This window comes from Delphinus delphis, chromosome 7 (genome assembly GCF_949987515.2).
Source record: "Delphinus delphis chromosome 7, mDelDel1.2, whole genome shotgun sequence".
NCBI classification, from domain to species: domain Eukaryota; kingdom Metazoa; phylum Chordata; class Mammalia; order Artiodactyla; family Delphinidae; genus Delphinus; species Delphinus delphis.
Genome location: NC_082689.1, coordinates 94,486,649 through 94,505,911, shown reverse-complemented (window position 1 = coordinate 94,505,911; position 19,263 = coordinate 94,486,649). Strand labels below are relative to the sequence as shown.

General features: G+C 46.1%; 1 protein-coding gene and 1 non-coding gene across 4 annotated transcripts in view; one reads left to right on the top strand and one right to left on the bottom strand.

The window, feature by feature from the left end:
* The window catches only part of TMEM163 (transmembrane protein 163), a 253,221-nt gene that overhangs the window by 30,220 nt on the left and 203,738 nt on the right, over positions 1-19,263 (bottom strand). For all 3 annotated transcript variants that reach the window (XM_060016913.1, XM_060016911.1, XM_060016912.1), the window contains exon 5: positions 12,874-12,970. In XM_060016913.1, the coding sequence (XP_059872896.1) occupies positions 12,874-12,970 (97 nt within the window). The remainder of the gene's footprint in view (positions 1-12,873; positions 12,971-19,263) is intronic.
* Positions 13,761-13,867, top strand: LOC132428827 (U6 spliceosomal RNA). The gene has a single exon (XR_009520219.1). It is a non-coding gene; the product is annotated as a U6 spliceosomal RNA (small nuclear RNA).

The window sequence follows — 19,263 nt, the reverse complement described above, 5'->3', positions numbered from 1 at the left end:
TCTCCAGTCTACTCAGGGAGGCGAGTAGACAGGAAATTACACCGCAGTGTGGCCAGCAGTCAGCCGGAGGTACCATGGGACCACAGAGGATGGGCTGGGTGGCTTCTGGGCAATTCTAAATGGGATTCGGGTGGGGGTGAGGGGGTTAGTTAAAATAGGAGGACAGCAGGCAGACCTTGTGCAACGCTAACTTTCACCAATGCTGCTTCTCACTAGCAGAAGGGGGGAAACGTGGACAGCCACAGCTCTCAACAGTGAGAGCTTTAACTCAGCTGTTTCCTCTTATAACCCTCTCCGCATATACCCCCCCACTTTGAAAAGCCACCGCACAGAAAATAAAGGAGAAAGTCCAGGGTCCCTCCTAAAGCAGCTGACCTTCACGAGTGCCCAGTCAGCCTAGTCCCCATGTTTCACCTCTGTTCGGAAAGTTCTTTAGGGTAAAGATCCTATATTGAGTCCATGGGGGCTCGGATGATAAGAGAGCCCACTTTCATAGGATTACTCAGGAAATAGGAATTTTTACCCAGTGCGCCCCCAACTATTTCCCAGTATCAACTGTTTCCCTAACAATCCAGTAACACGTATGGCTTTGTCACCAAATACTCACATTCTAGACAGAGGCAGACTATTCCAAAGTACTAGCACTGCAACTTAGTCCGAAATGCTCTGCTGTACTAGGATGTATTGTGCGCACCAGATACACAGGTGTATTTCAGTCAACGCTTGAGAAATAGAAGGGCATTCAGTATGATTCTCTCCATTAGCTAAACAATAAACACAAGAACAGAAATGTTATGAGGACTCTGTTGTCCATGTTATACTGAGGGAAGTGAATGAAAAAGTAATTACCTTAAAGTGTTAAACAAACACCTTTTGAAAAAAATATTTTTTTTTCTTCCTTCCAAAGATAACAATGCTCTCAAAACCTCACAGAGAGAAAAAATTGCTAAGTTAGAGTGATAACTTCTCTCATTCTCATAGCAAGAGATTAAATAAGTTTCCCAAGGTCAAGAAGAGACACATTTGAATAGCAGCATATTCGACCTTGACCCAGCAACGCCCATCTTTGATAAACACCCGTATCTTTAAATACACAGACGTTCCTAGGACATGGAGAGGAGTGAGCACGTTTCCCTCTCTCCCTGCCTTCCTTTCTCTTCTCCAGTTTTGGTACCATAACCCAGCAGCCCCCTAAGACAGGTTTTTGGTAGCAGGTGTCATGCTGGAATCTTCAAGGCCACAGGGAAGATATCAGGGGTGGGCAGAGGAGTTCACTCCCATTGAGTTGAGTGTGGGAAATGCTAGATGTGGAGTTTAATTAGAATCTTCAGTGAGAATACGTCTCTGGGCTATATTTTCTCAACTGGGAAACGGAACCAGTTGTATTAGCTTTTCTTAAAAGCTGACTTTTGGGTCTCAAACCCTGGGGTACTTCAGGAGACAGTCCATGGAAAAAGAAGGAGCCCTCCTGACCAGTCCAGGACCTGGTTCCATTTGCCATGGTTGTCTCTGACGGTGGATCTCATACAGTTACTTTATTTTTCTATCTGAGGTTTTGTTTCCTTGTTATAAAATGGCAGTGGGTCTGATGTCTCTGCCTACTTTGGAAACACGGCGAAGGCCTAATGAGCCTCAAGCTAAAAAGCCCTTTTTTGAAGCAGAAAACACAAAGAGGCATCATAGAAAGAGAGCAACATGGCAGACCGATCACCGACATATCATATTCTGGTTAAAATGCTAGGCTTACACAGCAAGGAAAAGAGAACCAATCAGAGCCCCTTCAGAGCAATTTCCCAGGTAACACCTGAACTGACAAACAAATCATACTGTATGCAAGGGACTGAAAGGACAGACTACCCACACTTTCACATTTAAAATGGTTAATACTCTCAAGAGGCAGAGCCACCAGCAGGCACTTCAGGGGAGTTTCTGGCAACTGCATGAGATCAGTCATATTTCAGCAGAAGCTCCTCTTACTATGTACCTCTGATGACAGCTGTCACATTTAGCCTACACTTTACATTTGCCCCTCTCATCATACACTTTTTCTTCATGTTATTGACTACAGTGTAACTTTTAGCAGTGCTGTCCACATCCCAGGTACTGAACGTGTGGGTTACACTGAGAAAGCTAAACCCTCACTTCACAGCATCTTAAAATATTTATCCTATTATAATAGATCTGAGCAGGATTTCTATCTGGTGTAGCTATGTGAGGTCATTTGTGGCCAAGCATAGCATCCGGATGTATTGATACTTGAACCGTACATATTTAAACTAGACAGCTTAATCAGCATTAACATTTTTTTTTTTTTTTTTTACTATTTATTTCTTTAGGCTCCTCCAGGTCTTAGTTGCAGCACGTGGGATCCTTTCTTAGTCGCGGCTTGCGGGCTCTCAGTTGCAGCATGCAGACTCTTACTTGTGGCATGCATGCAGGATCTAGTTCCCCAACCGGGGATTGAACCTGGGCCCAGTGCATTGGGATCATGGAGCCTTACCCACCGGACCACCAGGGAAATCCCACGGTTGACTTTTTTTATGCCTATGAAATCACCACCAAAAGCAAGAGGATATTTCCATCACCCTCACTAGTTTCCTTGTGACTCTTTAATAATCCCTCCCCTGCCTCTAACACCACATCCTCTGGCAACCACTATCTGCCTTCTGTCACTAGAGATTAGACTACACCTAAAATTTTATGTAAGTGGAATGATACAGGCATACCTCCTTTCATTGTGCTTCGCAGATACCGTATTTTCTATAAATTGAAGGTTTGTGGCAACCCTGCATCGAGCAGGTCTTTCAGTGCCATTTTCCAACAGCATTTGCTCACTCTGTGTCTCTCCGTCACATTTCGGTAATTCTCACTCTACCTCAAACTTTTTCGTTATAATTACATTTGCTGTGGTGATCTGTGACCAGTGATCTTTGATGTTACCCACAACTCGATGAAGACTCAAGATGAGGGTTAGTATTTTCAGCAATAAAGTAGTTTTATAAATTAAGATATATACATTGCTTTTATAGATACAATGTTACTGCACACTTAGTAGACTAAAGTATAGTATAAATGTAACTTTTCTATGTATTAGGAAACCTACAAATTTATATGACTCGCTTTATTGAGATATTCGCTATATTGTGATGGTCTGGAGCCAAATCCACAACATCTCCAAGATATACCCGCATATTACATATTTCCTTTTTTTTTTATAAAGCTATGTGTTTGCACATAGCTTTCTTTTTTTTTAATTTATTTATTTATTTTTGCCTGTGTTGGGTCTTCGTTGCTGCACGCGGGCTTTCTGTAGTTGTGGAGAACGGGGGCTACTCTTCGCTGCGGTGCACAGGCTTCTCTTTGCAGTGGCTTCTCTTGTTGTGGAACACCAGCTCTAGGCGTGCAGGCTCAGTAGTTGTGGCTCGTGGGCTCTAGAGCTCAGGCTCAGTGGTTGTGGCACACGGGCTTAGCTGCTCCACAGCCTGTGGGATCCTCCCGGACCAGGGCTTGAACTGGCATCCCCTGCACGGGCAGGCGGATTTTTAACCACTGTGCCACCAGGGAAGTCCCTAGTATATGTTTCATTTTGCTTTGCGTCTGGAACCCACCTTCATTATTCTGAGTTTCATCCATGTTGTTGCATGAGTCAGTGATGCTTTTTTATGGCCGAGTAGTATTCCATTGTATGGATATACCACTATTTCACCTATTCATAGACATTTGGATTCTGTCCAGTGTTTTGTTTTTTTTTTTTTTTTTGCGGTACGTGGCCCTTTCACTGTTGTGGTCTCTCCCGCTACGGAGCACAGGCTCCGAGCGCGTAGGCTCAGCGGCCATGGCTCACGGGCCCAGCCGCTCCACGGCATGTGGGATCTTCCCGGACCGGGGCACAAACCCGTGTCCCCTGCATCGACAGGCGGACTCTCAACCACTGCGCCACCAGGGAAGCCCCCTCTGTCCAGTTTTTGATATTATAAATAAAAATGCAATAAACATTTGTGTAAGGGTCTTTGTACATATGTATATGTTCATTTCTCTTGGGTAAATACCTGGTCGTGGAATGGCTAGGTCATATGGTAGACAGATGTTTAACTTTTTAACGAACCTCTGAACTCTTTTCTAAAGTAGATGAACCATTTCACTTTCTCATCATCAATGTATGTGAGCCCTAGACGTTCCACGTACTTTTGTTTTTTCCATTTTAGACATTCAAATGGGTATGCAGTGATATCTTATGGTGGTTTTAATTTGTAATTCCTTGGTGACTAATAATGTTGAGCATTTTTTTGCATGCTTATTGGCTATTCATTTATCTCTTCTTTTGGGAATTGTCTGGTAACTCTTATGCCTATTCTCTTATTGGATTGTTTGTCTTCTTATTAAACTGTTCTTTATACATTCTGGAGGCAAGTCTTTTGTCTGATCTGTGTGTGTTGTCTGTGCAGTCTTGTCATTTTCTTATTGGTGTCTTGGAAGAGCAAAGGTTTTTTACTTTAATGAAGTCCAATTTTCTTTTTTTTTTTTATGTTATGGTTCAAGCTTTTAGTGCCATATCTAAGACACTTTGCCTATCCCAACATTGCAAAGATTTTCTCTTTTGTTTTCCTTTAGAAGTTTTAGGGGTTTAGATTTTACACTGAGGTTTACGATCCATTTTGAAGTAATTTTTATATATAGGTGAATATCCATTTTTGTCCATAAAGCTTTCCAGTTGCTCCAGCACCATTTGTGGAAAAGAGACTTTTCTTTCCTCCATTGAACTGCCCTGGCGCCTTCGTTGAAAGCCAGTTGACCAGATATGTATGCATCTATTTCTGGGCTCTATTCTCCTTGAGCTCACTTGAGCCAATAATAACCCACTTTGATCCGTGCTCACTTCTCTTCTGTTTAGAAGCCGGTAGGCCTGTGGCATTAGATTAATGAAGAGGTCAGTCTTGCTGCAGTGATGGAATTATTCTGTCTAAAGTAACAAGAGTGGGACACCCCTGATGGTCTAACAGCAGGAATTTCTGCCTTTCTTTGTGCAGTGCTGGGGAGGTGCTGGCAGGGTGGATGGATGGTGAGGACCTTGACCGTGTGCAACTGTTTGTTTTTAAAGTATTTGTCAATGCGGCTCCCAAATCAAATTCGGAGTTATGCTTGAGAGCATGTCATGTGGGAAGATGAATCTATCGCTGATGGCGGATCCAGGAATTAGAGGTTATTGCGCAAGAAGGCGTCCACAGCGTTGCCCAACCTGAGCTGAAAATAGGATCCTTGAAGGCATTTCCTGGACGGTTCAATACAGCCTAAGCTTCCAGAACTAAAGGCATCAGAAGGTCCACCAACTTCCTTAGAAGTCTCTTCTCTGGTCCAACAACAATAGTATTAGCCAGCATTCATTCAACAGTTATGTGCTAAGCACATCACCTGCATCTTTTTATTCTGTTTCTTAACAATCTTACAGAGAAGACCTCTATTATTATTTCCATTTTACAAACAAGGAGACTGAGGCAGCGAAGGCTGAGCCACATGCTCTAGCTTCCTCTAGTTAGGATGGGGTAGGAGTTGGGCGCTGTCTCCCTGACTTCAGCTCCAACGTCTTTAACCACATGGTGCTACTGCCTCAGAGCACTCAGTACAGCAGCCTTGAGAAACTCACTCCCATGGATGAGGCGCTGGCCTCAGAATACCTGAGGCTGACAAGCTGCCTGGGTGGGTAGCATCTCGGTGAAACTGCTCACCCAGCCCCAAACCTTCACTGCTGCCCCACCATCCTCCCCCAGGTCCTCCTGTTAACCAGCTCCTACCTCCAAAGGGATGCCATACAGAATGGACCTGAAAGACAACCGGGGCAGGCTGAGGGGTGACAAGAGGAACGGGAAGGAAGGGATGAGCATCTTTGAGAGCAGCAGAGACTAAAGGGGGGCAAGAAAGGACTTGAAGGGAAATGCCCGAGGAGGAGGTGGCAGGCAGGGAGTGATGGAAGGTACCAGAAAGAGGAGGAATGAGGGTAGAGGCGAGATTTCCAAGGAGGTGGGCAAGGAGGGGGCTCAGAGAGTTAACTGTGGGAAGGAGAGGCCCTGAGCGAGAGGGAAGGATGAAAGGGAGGGGGCAAATGGTCCCCTGTACTGAGAACAGGGGTGTGGGGATGGGGCAGGCTAGGCCATCTCCATCTTCTCCACAAGGTAAAGGCGCACCAAGGGCCAGATGAGAAGCAGCTAAAGAACATAAGGAACTCCTACGCACCCACAACAGAGACTGAACGCTCAACACTTCGCAAACACAAAAGCCTACAAATCCGAGAATCATGGTCACTTCTGTAGGAAGATCGAGGGGAAGTTCTCGGCTGTGGACTTGTATCACCCTAAACTATCCATTACAGGAGTTTTCTCTCTAGCTTTGCTCCTAAGAGTGGGATCTCATCGGAGGCTCTTGCAGGAACACCACGGACCTCCCCCAGCTCTGCAGAGTCAGCCCACCCTGGAGCGCAGGAGGCTGGCAGCAACATGGCGTGAAGACATGCATCCATGAAAGCAGGCAGCCGCCCCGCCAGAAGCCACCTTCATGTCCCACGAGGACTGGAAATGAAACAGAGCTCATGACTGGTGGCCTGCCAGAAAATGAGCAACTGTGAGGGGCTCCCGATTATTGGTGCAAGCGCCTTTGTTCTGGTGGGTGGGATGGAATGTCAGGGAAGAACTCAGCAGGGAGAGAGACAAGGGGAAGTCTGAAGGCAACCTCGCTCCTCAAGGAAGAAGAATAAAAATGAGGCTGAGCCATCACTCCTGACCCACAATACAGTTATTTTTCCTTCTTCCTTTTGCCCCCTTCTCCCTTACGTTTTTCTCTCTGTTCCTCCCTCTTACCCAGACATGCTGGTGTCAGCAGAGGACAAAGGGCACGAGAAACAGAAAACAGGCTCACGTGGACCCCACGGCTCCTGTAGCTCCTCTGCCCTTGAGAGCCCCCTCCTCCCCGGGTCCCACCCCCACCTCCTGCCCAGTGCCCACGCGTCCTTCGGATGTCACGTGGAGGGAGCGCTCCTCCAGGAAGGCCCCAACACGCCTCCCCCATGCCAGGCTTGATAAGGAAGTCTTCTGTGCTCTCATGCGATTGTCTCTACCACGACCCTCATCACCTGAACCAGATGTATCGGTTTCTGGGTCTCTCCCCCGCTGTGACATCCCTGGGAGCAAAAGCCAGCTCCTATGAGAAGTCAAGGACTTTGCAGAGAAATGGAAAACTTTAGGCATTAGTGTTAGTTGACTTTGAATCCCCAGTGCCTAGACAGGGGGACCTGGGATCAGGAGGCATTTACATGGTCGCAACTGTTATTATTATCAGCACGGGACCATATGTTATTCATTGCCAGTCGGGAACCATGCATGATTTTAATTATAATTGTTATCACTATTAGTGCACCTGACTTAAGGAGGTTAGACCCAGACACGGGTCAAGAGCTCGAGGTAAAGATGTCACAGTCACCAACAGAGGAGCTAATGAGCGCATCTAACACAACAGGACACAGAGAGAGAAAGCGCGTGGGAAAGGATGGGACCTCTCGGGCACTGGGATCAGAAACAATACTTTCTTCTTTTGTAAAGTACACGACGGTTGATAGAGCCTTTGCACGTTCATCACATCATTTAATTCTCACAACTTTTGTTGTGCGGTAGGGGGCATGGCACCCATTTACAAAGAGGAAACCATCGGTCAGAGAGGAAACACAATCTGCTGGGAGCCACGCAGCCAACGAGCGGTGGGTTAGGCTTAGAGGACAAGCCTTCCGACAGCACGCCGTTTCCCCGAAATGCAGTGGCCCAGAGTTGGCTACTGCAACCTGAAGCCAGAGAGAGAACAGCCCCGGTTCCATCCAGCCGGAGGGAAGGGGGACCAGGAGGCAGGAAGGAGGGATGGAGGGGCCCGTCTGAAATGAACTCAGGCCACAAGTTGGAACTTTGATGAGTTCAGAAGCATTAAACATCAGACGGTTAAGAGCAGCAGCCGCCACAGCAGCACTGTCTTCTCATGACAATTATCTTAAATACACGGCTCACTCGATCCACACCATAAACCTCTGATGGAAGTACCGTCCCCACTGTGCGAATTAGGAAGCCCAGGGCAGGGAGGTGGAGCGACTTGCCTGCGGCGGTCACGTGGGTACGAGGGCTACAGCATCACACCTCCGACAGCTCAGCACCCCCCAACGCCCGCATCCCTCCCACACGCTAAGCAGCTTCCCTAAAGCACCTTCTTCCGCGTGATGCCATGTAACCCCTGAGTCCCCTCCATTCACACTTGGCCTACTTCTCCATTGCTTCTTGGTTCACCTGCCTGCAGGTTTTTCAAGAGACAAATTAAGGGGAGCACACCCTGGTCAGCGGCACAGCGTGCAGGGGGCCCGCATGGTGAGGGCAGCAGTGGAAGCCAGAAAAGCCAGGGATGGGACCAGCTGGGGATCTGGGCACCCCAATCTGAAGATGAGAAGACAGAAAAGGAAAAACAAAACAAAAAAAACAAATTAAAGGGCTTCCCTGGTGGCGCAGTGGTTGAGGGTCCGCCTGCCGATGCAGGGGACACGGGTTCGTGCCCCGGTCCGGGAAGATCCCACATGCCGTGGAGCGGCTGGGCCCGTGAGCCGTGGCCGCAGGGCCTGCACGTCCGGAGCCTGTGCTCCGCAACAGGAGAGGCCACAACAGTGAGAGGCCCGTGTACCGCAAAAAAAAAAATTAAAAAAGAAGAAGAAGAAGAAGAAATAAGACAGAAGGCCTGGACCTGAAAAGCCAGTGAACAGCAGGAGCGTGTAAGCTCACAGTTATCAGGAGCCAAGACAGCCCCAGATGGGGAGACAAGGGTTCAAATCCAGGTACTGCCACTAGCCAGCTGATGACCTCGGGAAGATAGCCTCAGCTTTCAGAGCCCCCATATGCCACCATAACAGAGAAGCATGCCACCTTTCCCCGCCTACCAAAGCGGGCTGTGGCAGGTGTAGAAACAGCAAGACGATGATACTCCTTTCAAAGCAGCCCCAGACATAAGGCCAGACTATCACCACCACATCTGCGGCACCACCCATGCTCCCCAACTTCTAGAACCGTAGTTCATGCAGAGTTTCTGAGAAGGTTCTTTTGGAATCTGTTTCATCGATGATCCTACGTGACCCCGTGCAGGTCGCGAGGGTGCAGATCTAAGCCATTTGTTCATGAAGCACTCACAGCAGACGCTGCAGACTCTCGTCTGGGGGTCCCCTGAGAGCATAGCTGGCCAGACTCCTCCAGCATGAGGCCACTGAGGGGCAGGCGACATCACGGCTCAGAGCCAGCTGACTTCACAGGTGGGAAATTCCTCACGGCATAGCTTTCTTATTCAAAACTCACCCATTCTTACAATTACTCACACTCTGAGAACTGTGCAGGTGACATTAAAAAGAAAGCTGCCGGGGGCTTCCCTGGTGGCGCAGTGGTTAAGAATCCGCCTGCCAATGCAGGGGACACGGGTTCGAGCCCTGGTCCGGGAAGATCCCACATGCCGCCGAGCAACTAAGCCCGTGCGCCACAACTACTGAGCCTGCACTCTAGAGCCCGCGAGCCACAACTACTGAGCCCACATGCCACAACTACTGAAGCCCGTGAGCCTAGAGCCCGTGCTCCGCAACAAGAGAAGCCACCGCAATGAGAAGTCCACGCACCGCAACGAAGAGTAGCCCCTGCTTGCCGCAACTAGAGAAAGCGCACGCACAGTAGAAAAGACCCGATGCAGCCAAAAATAAAATATAATAAAACCTTTAAAAAAAAAAAAGAAAAAGAAAGCCGCCGGGGCGAGGGGTGGGAGCAGGATGGACCTGGGGCAGGGAAGACACTGCTTCAGACAAACCCACAGTAACAACTTGATGGAAATCATACATCAAAAGGCAATTCTGCAGATGAGGGCAAGAGTGAATCTGTAACTTGGACCTGAAATCCCGAACATCAAGGCCATAAACACCAGTCTCCCTGGTTTCTACCACCACAGGCCAGCAGCAGCAAAGAGGCAAAGGCTGTATTTGGCCTGCGGGAAACTGACTCCCAACCAGGGTTCCCAAAATTTAATTAGTTGCCCATTTATTTCACATTAAACATAGGTTTCCATGGCAATTCTGCTAAGGGGCCGACCCTTCCTCTGCGCACACACTGTCTGGATGCCACAGACCCAGGCAGTTTCTCCTGTTTTCGGGACTGGCATCTGTGAGCATCTGAGTTTGTGGCTGCGAATTCAGATGAGACATTGTGGATGGACGCTCATCTTGAATGACTGCAGGCCAGGGGTTTGGGCTCCCCAAACTTCTAGAGCAGAGAGTAGGAACCCAAAGACTCGGGATTGAAATGCTGTCAGATAACACCTGGCAGCATTTACCTGGTCCCCGTGTGCCACTCAGCTGATCAGAAGCCCTCCCCTCTGAAAACAGGAGATCACATGCCTTTGTTACCTTTCGGTAACTCTGAAGGCTTAACAAACAAAACAAAACAAAACAACAAATCACCTTACATCTTTCATTAGAGTTCTGATGAGATGACCATAAACAGGTGTGATTTTTAAATCCCACACCAGGACTAATAAAAGATGCAGTGGGTGTGAGCCCTCCCAGAACAGGGCCAGTCTTGGTACAATCATGGAGCTCTTCACCCTCTCCCATCCCAGCCAGGGTGGGCATCAGACATCATACCCTGATGTGGAATTTAACTTGGTAGGCTTCTTCTCTTAAGACTATATGCACTGTAAGATGTAAGACTGTTCCCGGTTAAAAATGGTTCAGCTTTCAAGACAAGAACGAGGGGGGCCACGAACAAGGGTCCATGAGCACAGCTATCTATTCCACATCAAGTGAGCCGTGTTACACATTAATTTTTAATGTATAAATAAATGAATGCATCAACTAGCCCAGGGCTGAAAATTCCCACCAATACACATTTCTTAGAGTGGAGTGAGATTTCCATCCCTTATAAAATGCAAAGATGTTATCTGACTGACATCTTAATCCATCACGCTTAATACTTTTATGTCTACGGTTTACCTAAGCTTCAGATTCTGATGGAATGGAACACAGGATAGCCAATCTGATGGAGGAAAAGGATGGAAAAGTCCAGGATCCCAGGCAACCAGGAAGATCAAGGCGAGACAAGCACAATGTGAGAGGAAGCACACGGAGTATAAGCCATGGGATTATTTGTGTGAGCTAGCTCTGCTGAAAAAGACCAGATCCATAGGTAGGTACACTCCTAACCTGCGCTCCATCTTTCCTCCCTGTCATGGAGATATTAGAGAACATGCTCCTTGCCAGCTGCGATGATAAATAACGGTTAACGTCCTCGGGAGTTACTAAAGGAATGGCTCTAATGTCTGTTTCAAGTTGGCGGGGGTGGGCACACGGTACAACTTAGAGCAGTCACCTTAACAGCTCTATTAAATGCAGTGTAACGCCCCGCTTCATTTTCATCTTCCCTATACACACACACAAATGCAATACGTTACCCCCAAAAGATGAACATGTATTTTTCTAAAAGTGAAATTAAAGGTCTCATAATTTAGGCCTTTTATAAGATGGTGCACATAGCCAAGCTCAAACCAAATCACATCCTAAAAGAACAGTCCATAATTTTGTATTAAATCACTATGCAACTTACATACAGGTACACTTCATTTCACTGCTTTTTTTTTTTACAAATTGAAAGTTTGTGGCAACCCTGTGTTGAGCAAGTCTATCGGCACCATTTTTCCAACAGCATTTCCTCACTTCCTGTCCCTGTGTCACACTTTGTTAATTCTCGCAATATTTCAAACTTTTTCATGATTGTTATACTTGCTGTGGTGATCTATAATGAGTGATCTTTGTTACTATTGCAAAAAGGTTAAGACTTGCTGAAGGCTCAGATGATAGTTCACGTTTTTTGCAATAAAGTATTTTTTAATCAAGGTATGTACTTTTTTTTTTTAGACGTAATGCTATTGAGTACTTAATAGACTACAGCAGAGTAAACATAACTTCTACAGGCACCAGGAAACCAAGAATTTTGTGTGATTTGCGTTATTGCATTATTTGCTGTACTGTGGTGATCTGGCCCCGAACCCGCGATATCTCCGAGGTATTGTCTGTACAGTGAAGCATTGTAATGGCAGCACCTTACTCTCCTGGTACGTATATCAGCTGCCTTCTAACATGAAGATAGCCTGACAGGAGAGTGTAAAAATATTCCTTATCACAGCATTCATAAGGGGCGGGGGGAAAAAAAAGAATCAGAGTGCCAAATAAAAGAATCTGGGTGCCTCTCACCCAGAAAACAAGGCAGTTTTATATGAAATTATGAAATTATGTCCTTTAATTTTAATTAAAGGACACTTTAATATGTCCTTTAATATGAAATTATGTCCTTTAATATGAAATTATGTCACTTTAATACGAAATTATGTCCTCCAGTTTTTGCATCTGAATGTCAGTTGTTTCAGAAAGCCTAATGTGAACAGATTTATATACTGAATTGAGATACAAAGGAAAAAAATAATTCTTATTATAATAGTGATTGAATGGACACAGAAAAACAGATGCGAACAACACAGATCGGATCGCTCTGCTATATAAAAATCACTCCATTTCTCTTAACATAAAAGACTTTAAAAGTAGTCAAAAGATCTAAGGAGAGGGACACAGAACCCAGTACCAGCTCAACTACCTTTTTATCTTGCCCAGGGCTTGTCTCCACCAAGTTGTTCACATTCTACAGTGAGTTCTTCTGGACCCCTAAATATTGTATGCTTTCTCTCCACCTGCCCAACTTCCCCCAGTACATCTGGGGTGAGAGGTAACACAGGAGGCTGGTACCATCAGGAAAGACTCTTAAGACAAAAGAAGAACCTTACCACTTCCGGAAGCAGCTTAGTCGAGAGGTCATGGATGGCTTTGACCACTATGCATATGGATGACAGAAGGAATATCACCCCCAAGATGACACAGGCTCTGCAAAGAAACAGAACATTGGGACTCTTTACTGGGAGAACTCCACCCTGTTGATTTACACAATGACAGTGACAGTGACACAGCCTGAGGCACTGGGATCCACCGTAATTTGCCACACTCCCACCATGACCACCCCTAGTCTCAGAACTGATACAGAATCATCTCCAGAAGAATACAGCTCAGAGATGTATCACCAAATCAATCCCATGGGAAAGGGGCTCACCACGGTACGTGACCTCACAGCAACCCATGAATGCTGGTGTGGGAGGGTCTTCAAGGCCATAAAATCCTTCCCCCTTGCCTGGCAACACAACATTTCACTTCTCCAGCTGGAGGGTGCAGAGTTTAATAGCAAAGAGTGGAGGCTTTGGAAGGGGTGGGGGAGGGATGGATTGGGAGTGTGGGATTAGCAGATGCAAACTATTATAATACAGAATGGATAAACAACAAGGTCCTACTGTATCGCACATGGAACCATATTCAATAACCTGGGATAACCCATAATGGAAAGTAATATGAAAAATTACGTATATAACTGAATCACTTTGCTGTATAGCACATATTAACAACATTGAAAATCAACTATACTTCAGTAAAATAAATTTAAAAAAAGAGAGTGGAGGCTCTGGCACGAGACATCCCAAGCTCTACCATTTAACCTGTTGGTTGATCTCAGTCAAGCTACCAAACTTCTTTGAGCCTCATTTTCCTCGCCTGCCAAATGGGAATACTATTTCCTACCTGAAGATGAAATGAGATAATTGCAAAGAGCACAAAAAAGTTACCCACTGTGCTCACTTCGGCAGCACATATACTAAAATTGGAATGATACAGAGAAGATTAGCATGGCCCCTGCACAAGGATGACATGCAAACTCATGAACCGTTCCATATTTTTGAGGGAAGAGGTATGGGAACATATTTTTATGTATAACTGATTCACTTTGTTATAAAGCAGAAACTAACACACCACTGTAAAGCAATTATACTCCAATAAAGATGTTAAAAAAAAAAAAGTTACCCATTAATGCTGGCTTAAACAAAGTAACTGAAAAGCCCACCCCGGATGTCTCTTGATGATATGACAGGATAGACATCTTTGGATTTTCCCAAAGATAAAAAGAAGGAATAATTTGGTAATGACAAAAGAAGAGTATTCATGGCAGGATGGAGCGATTCTTTTAAAAGAAATGAGAGGAGAGAAGGAAGGATGAGGTCAGCCAAGACACCCAGCACAGGGGGAGGAAGGAGTGAGTTAGGGATGAGGCCAAGGGAAAAGGCAGAGGACACTCAGACAAGGGTTGGGGGTGGGAGCTGGGAGGATGTCTACGGGCTCGGGATGCATCAGCTGTCTCTGGCAACCCAGACACGACAACTCACAGGAGAAAGACAGACCGAAAATGAAAGTAAACCTGAGGAAATGATGATAGTAATACAAGGGTCAAAATACCAAACAAAAATGAAAAGAGAGAAACGAGAAATACAAGAATGACTGCAGTCAACCCTAGCTGTCCCAACATGAGGTCGCCATCATTCGGCAGCCTTCCCAGCCCTCTTCCCCAGCTATCAGATAAAATCATTTTTCATTACCCACCTTGGATTCCCTTCTCTGCACTAACAGAATTGCCCACAGTGGCACCTACTTAGAATCCTAGCCAACCTATAGACAGACATGTTCCCCCAAACCTAAAAGTCAGAAATAAGTATGTAATCAGGCTGCTTGGAGTCCACTCAGTAGGCTTCTAATTAACACGTTAGTTGTAGGGTTTATTCTTTCAAAAACACAGATGGAAAGAGAGGATCGTCGAGGGCTGGGGTGAAACACAAAAGAACATAGAGAAGGGGGAAAAGTAACAAACAGGCTGGGGCTCTTGGTACAGGCTTGCGCAAAAGGAAATCCTGGCCCTGTAAACCAAAAGGATAATCTGCCCTGAGCGCCATACACCCCCATGGGGAGCCAGGGGAAGAGCATGCACTGAAGGGGGAAAAGACAACGCAGGCCAAAAGCACACAGGGACGCAGCGGCAGGAGTGAAGAAGGCTAACGTAGGCCATGTGCCGGGCCTGGTCACCACAGTCCCGGCAGGGTGCTCGGGGCAGAGGGGCCACAGCTGAGAGGACAGTCATGCAGGATGAGGTGGCTTACTGGAGGGCCTTTTTTTTTTTTTTTTTTTTTACAGTACACGGGCCTCTCGCTGTTGCGGCCTCTCCCGTTGCAGAGCACAGGCTCCGGACGTGCAGGTTCAGCAGCCATGGCTCATGGGCCCAGCCGCTCCGCGGCATGTGGGATCTTCCCGGACCGGGGCACGAACCCGTGTCCCCTGCATCGGCAGGCGGACTCTCAACCACTGCGCCACCAGGGAAGCCCTTCATCTTCTTTTAAATGTGTTGCAAATTCAAAAGCCCACAGTCACCCTTCCATCAACACTGCTGGAAGCCGGTGTGTCAGAGCTCCCCCAGGGCTGAAAAGCAGCTATTATGAGCAGAGGGTGTGATGCTATTTTTTAACGTGTTATTAATACTATATTGTGTTTACACAGCAGATTTCTCCTCAGCTGCTCAGAAGTTCTGCACATCAGCTCATAAATGCCCCGGTGGCCACTCACCAGACCTGGGTTTTTGTTCTTCTGTTATTTTATGGATTGGGAGCTGGGGGGTGGCGAGAGATGTGTTTCGTAAACACAAGGAGTCGAAATGGGAAAGTCAAGGATTTGGGAGGCTTGTCCAAAGTCACCGCAGGAGTTTGAAGTCCACCCAGAAAGAAAAGCCAGGTCTCCTGACGCCCTCCCTGTGGTCAGCCACCCTAAGGCTGTGGCCACTCACGTGACATCCCCACCCCACCACTCACAGGGCTGCAGTCGTCTGCAGGATGCAGGGAAGATTTGGGTCAGGAGCAAATACTGCAAGTATGGCGGCTTCTGAATCGGCAAGTGTGGGTTCTTTCCTGGTTTGGGGGGAGATGGACGGGGGGCGGGGGTAGGGCGGGGGAGGGGAATTGTTCCATCAGCGCACCTTGGCCTTCACCTGGAGAGGCTAGTCCGGCACATATAGAGGGAAGTGTGCCCGCAGAGCCAGGTCACCGCAGTGAAGGCAGACTCCTCCTCCCTCCAGGCCAAATCCCACAGCAGGAAGACACTGATTCAGAAAGAGGCAAGTGATGGCTTTTACAACCTGTTTCTTGTATTGTTTTTTTAATCCACGCCCTGGCTTATTTAAGAGATCTCCAACTCTTACCATATATTTGCCTTTCCTACTGTGATTTTCCCTTTCCTAGATACAAACGACTATATGTAAAATAGATAAACAGCAAGGATTTACTGTATAGCACAGGAAATTATACCCAATATCTTATAATAACCTTTAATGGGATATAATCTACAAAAAAAAACAACCCAATTCACTATGCTGTACATCTGAAACTAACACAGTATTGTAAATCAACTATACTTCAGTTAAAAAAAAAAAACTTTGCGAGGAGGGATAAATTGGGAGATTGGGATTGACATATACACACTACTATATATAAAATAGAAAACTAGGGCTTCCCTGGTGGCGCAGTGGTTAAGAATCCACCTGCCAATGCAGGGGACACAGGTTCGAGCCCTGGTCCGGGAAGATCCCACATGCCTCGGAGCAACTAAGCCTGTGCGCCACAACTACTGAGCCCATGTACTGCAACTACGGAAGCCCGCGTGCCTAGAGCTCATGCTCCCCAACAAGAGAAGCCACTGCAATGAGAAGCCCGTGCACCTCAACGAAGAGTAGCCCCGGCTCGCCACAACTAGAGAAAGCTTGAGTGCAGCAACAAACACCCAACACAGCCAAAAAAAAAAAAAAAAGAAAGAAAGAAAGAAAAAAGATAATAGATAACTAATAGGGACCTACTGTATAGCACAGGGAACTCTACTCAATACTCTGTAATGGCCTATATGGGAAAGAAATCTAAAAAAAGAGTGGATGTATGTATATGTATAACTCATTTACTTTGCTGTACACCTGAAACTAACACAACATTGTAAATCAACTACATTATACTCAAATAAAAATTGAAAAAAAATAAAATTTAATTAAAAATAAAGAAAGAGGCAAATGAACTACAGCCCCCTTTCAACACAATCTCCCAACCAACCCAGACTGAAGCTGCATTTAAAGTCCCACAGGACCAGTGGTTTTCAAAGCGTAGTCCATGGACTAGCAATGTCCACGTCACCTGGGAACTTGTTAGAAAGGGAAATGTCAGAGGCCACCCCAGACACACTGAATCAGAAGCTCTGCAGATGGGACCCAGCAATCTGTTTTAATAAGTCCTTCTGATGCTCACTGAAGTTCGAGAACCATGGTAGTATTAGTCTTGCCAAAGACACATTTAATATTTAAAAGAAGACTAGTAGAATCCAAAGAAATGGTTAACACCACTAGCACATTTTTTTTCTTCTCCGAAAGACTGCCAAGTTCTCACAGTGTTCAGCATCGTGAATATATGAATCACCTTGCAGTCAGCATTAATTTTTGCCTCTGAAGTTGTAAGGGCAAAACCTGTTGGCAGACACTCTCACATCCAAAGGAGAGAAGGTTGGAAGTTTGGTCCCTGGTCAACGGCAGGTTTAAAGGCCTGTGGTTCACATGAATAAAGCCTGGGTCTTACCATACCCATTCTAAATTATTTTCCAAAAAGAAGCTTCTTCTAACCATCCCCCCTAATTTACAAAAGACCTAAAACACAATCGCTCTGGCACTTAACCAATCCAATCTACAGCTTAAAGTGTAATGTTTTATTTATCATCTGTCACCCTAGTCTCCAAAGCATATGTAATCTGGGTTGTCGTCCAGTCAAATGTGAAATAATGAGAAATGAAAGACAGTCAAGGGGCGAGTACACATAGTACTTAGGGGTGCACGATTGCTGATGCTGTTTCGTTCTAGCTAGTCCTCTTTCACTCCATGTAGTCTGCCATTTTAAATAAAGCCACGAACAAAACCAGCTAGGAGGCAGGATAAAGGCAAGGAGACAGGGTGCCAAGCATGCCATGAGCCATTTCTCCTTCTCTGTAACAGCCATGCCAAACAGCCACCATTTTATTCAAGACTCCCTGCTCCTTGACTAATTACCACCAGTCACCTCCTCTCCCACCGCAGGACTTCCCTCCCCTCCCCTTCCCATTCTTACTCATCTTACCTACCTGACCCTCCCAGGCTCTAAGACTCCATCTCCTCTCTCTACCCACATCCCCATCTCTCTTCTCTCTCGATTTTTAAAAAATATTTATTTACTTATTTATTTAGTTTGTGCTGGGTCTTAGTTGCAGCATGCGGGATCTTTGTTGCAGCACGTGGGGTCTTTAGTTGCGGCATGCACGCGGGGTCTAGTTCCCCGACCAGGGATCGAACCTGGACTCCCTGCACTGGGACCGCGGAGGCTTACCCACTGGACCACCAGGGAAGTCTCTCTCTTCTCTCTTTAGCTTCAACCTCATCCACCCGCTGCTCTGTGAACAGGCTGTGGTGAGGGGGAAGATGGCTTGGACCAGGGACCATCACTCAGGCCAGAGCTCTCCAGGCACGGGGTCAAACCCTGTCCATGGATAGACTGTCCATCTCCTCAACATGTAACCACTAAGAACCTCTCCTTACTCAACAAATGGCCCTTTGCTTTTACACCTAACAATACACAAGATGACTAATCCCATCCAAGTGAAATCTCATTTAGATAGAACTTTCTTCCTGGCTTCAACCTTAGGGACAGAAGGCAACATGGTGGATTTGTTAAAGGATTAGATTCTAGAGCAGTGCAGTCCAATACAATTTTCTGTGATGATGGAGGTGTTCCATCCTGTGCTGTCCAAGAGCGTAGCCACTAACCATATGTGGCTACTGACCACTTCAAATGTGCCTATACAACGGAAGAAATGAAGTTTTCATTTTAACTACTTTTTAAATTAATTAAAATTTTAATTTATTTAATTTTACTTAATTAAAATTTAAGTGACCACATGTGGTTAGTGACTATCACATTGGACAGTGGAGCTCTAATGGTTGGGTTGAAAATATAGAAGTTCACCCAATACTTTAATTTAAATTTTTAAAATATATAAATTTATATAGATAGATAGGGAGAGAGACAAAGAGAGAGAGACCCAGAAGCTGCTCATCTCGATCAGGTAAGTTTATAAAGTGGGCTAGCAGGGACTGCTCTAGGAAACCTTGCAAAGGGGCATCATGTCTTTGGTATCTTTCTTCAATCAATGCATCATTTCCCTCCCTCCAGTAAACCCCCAGCTCCCAGGTTTACATGCCA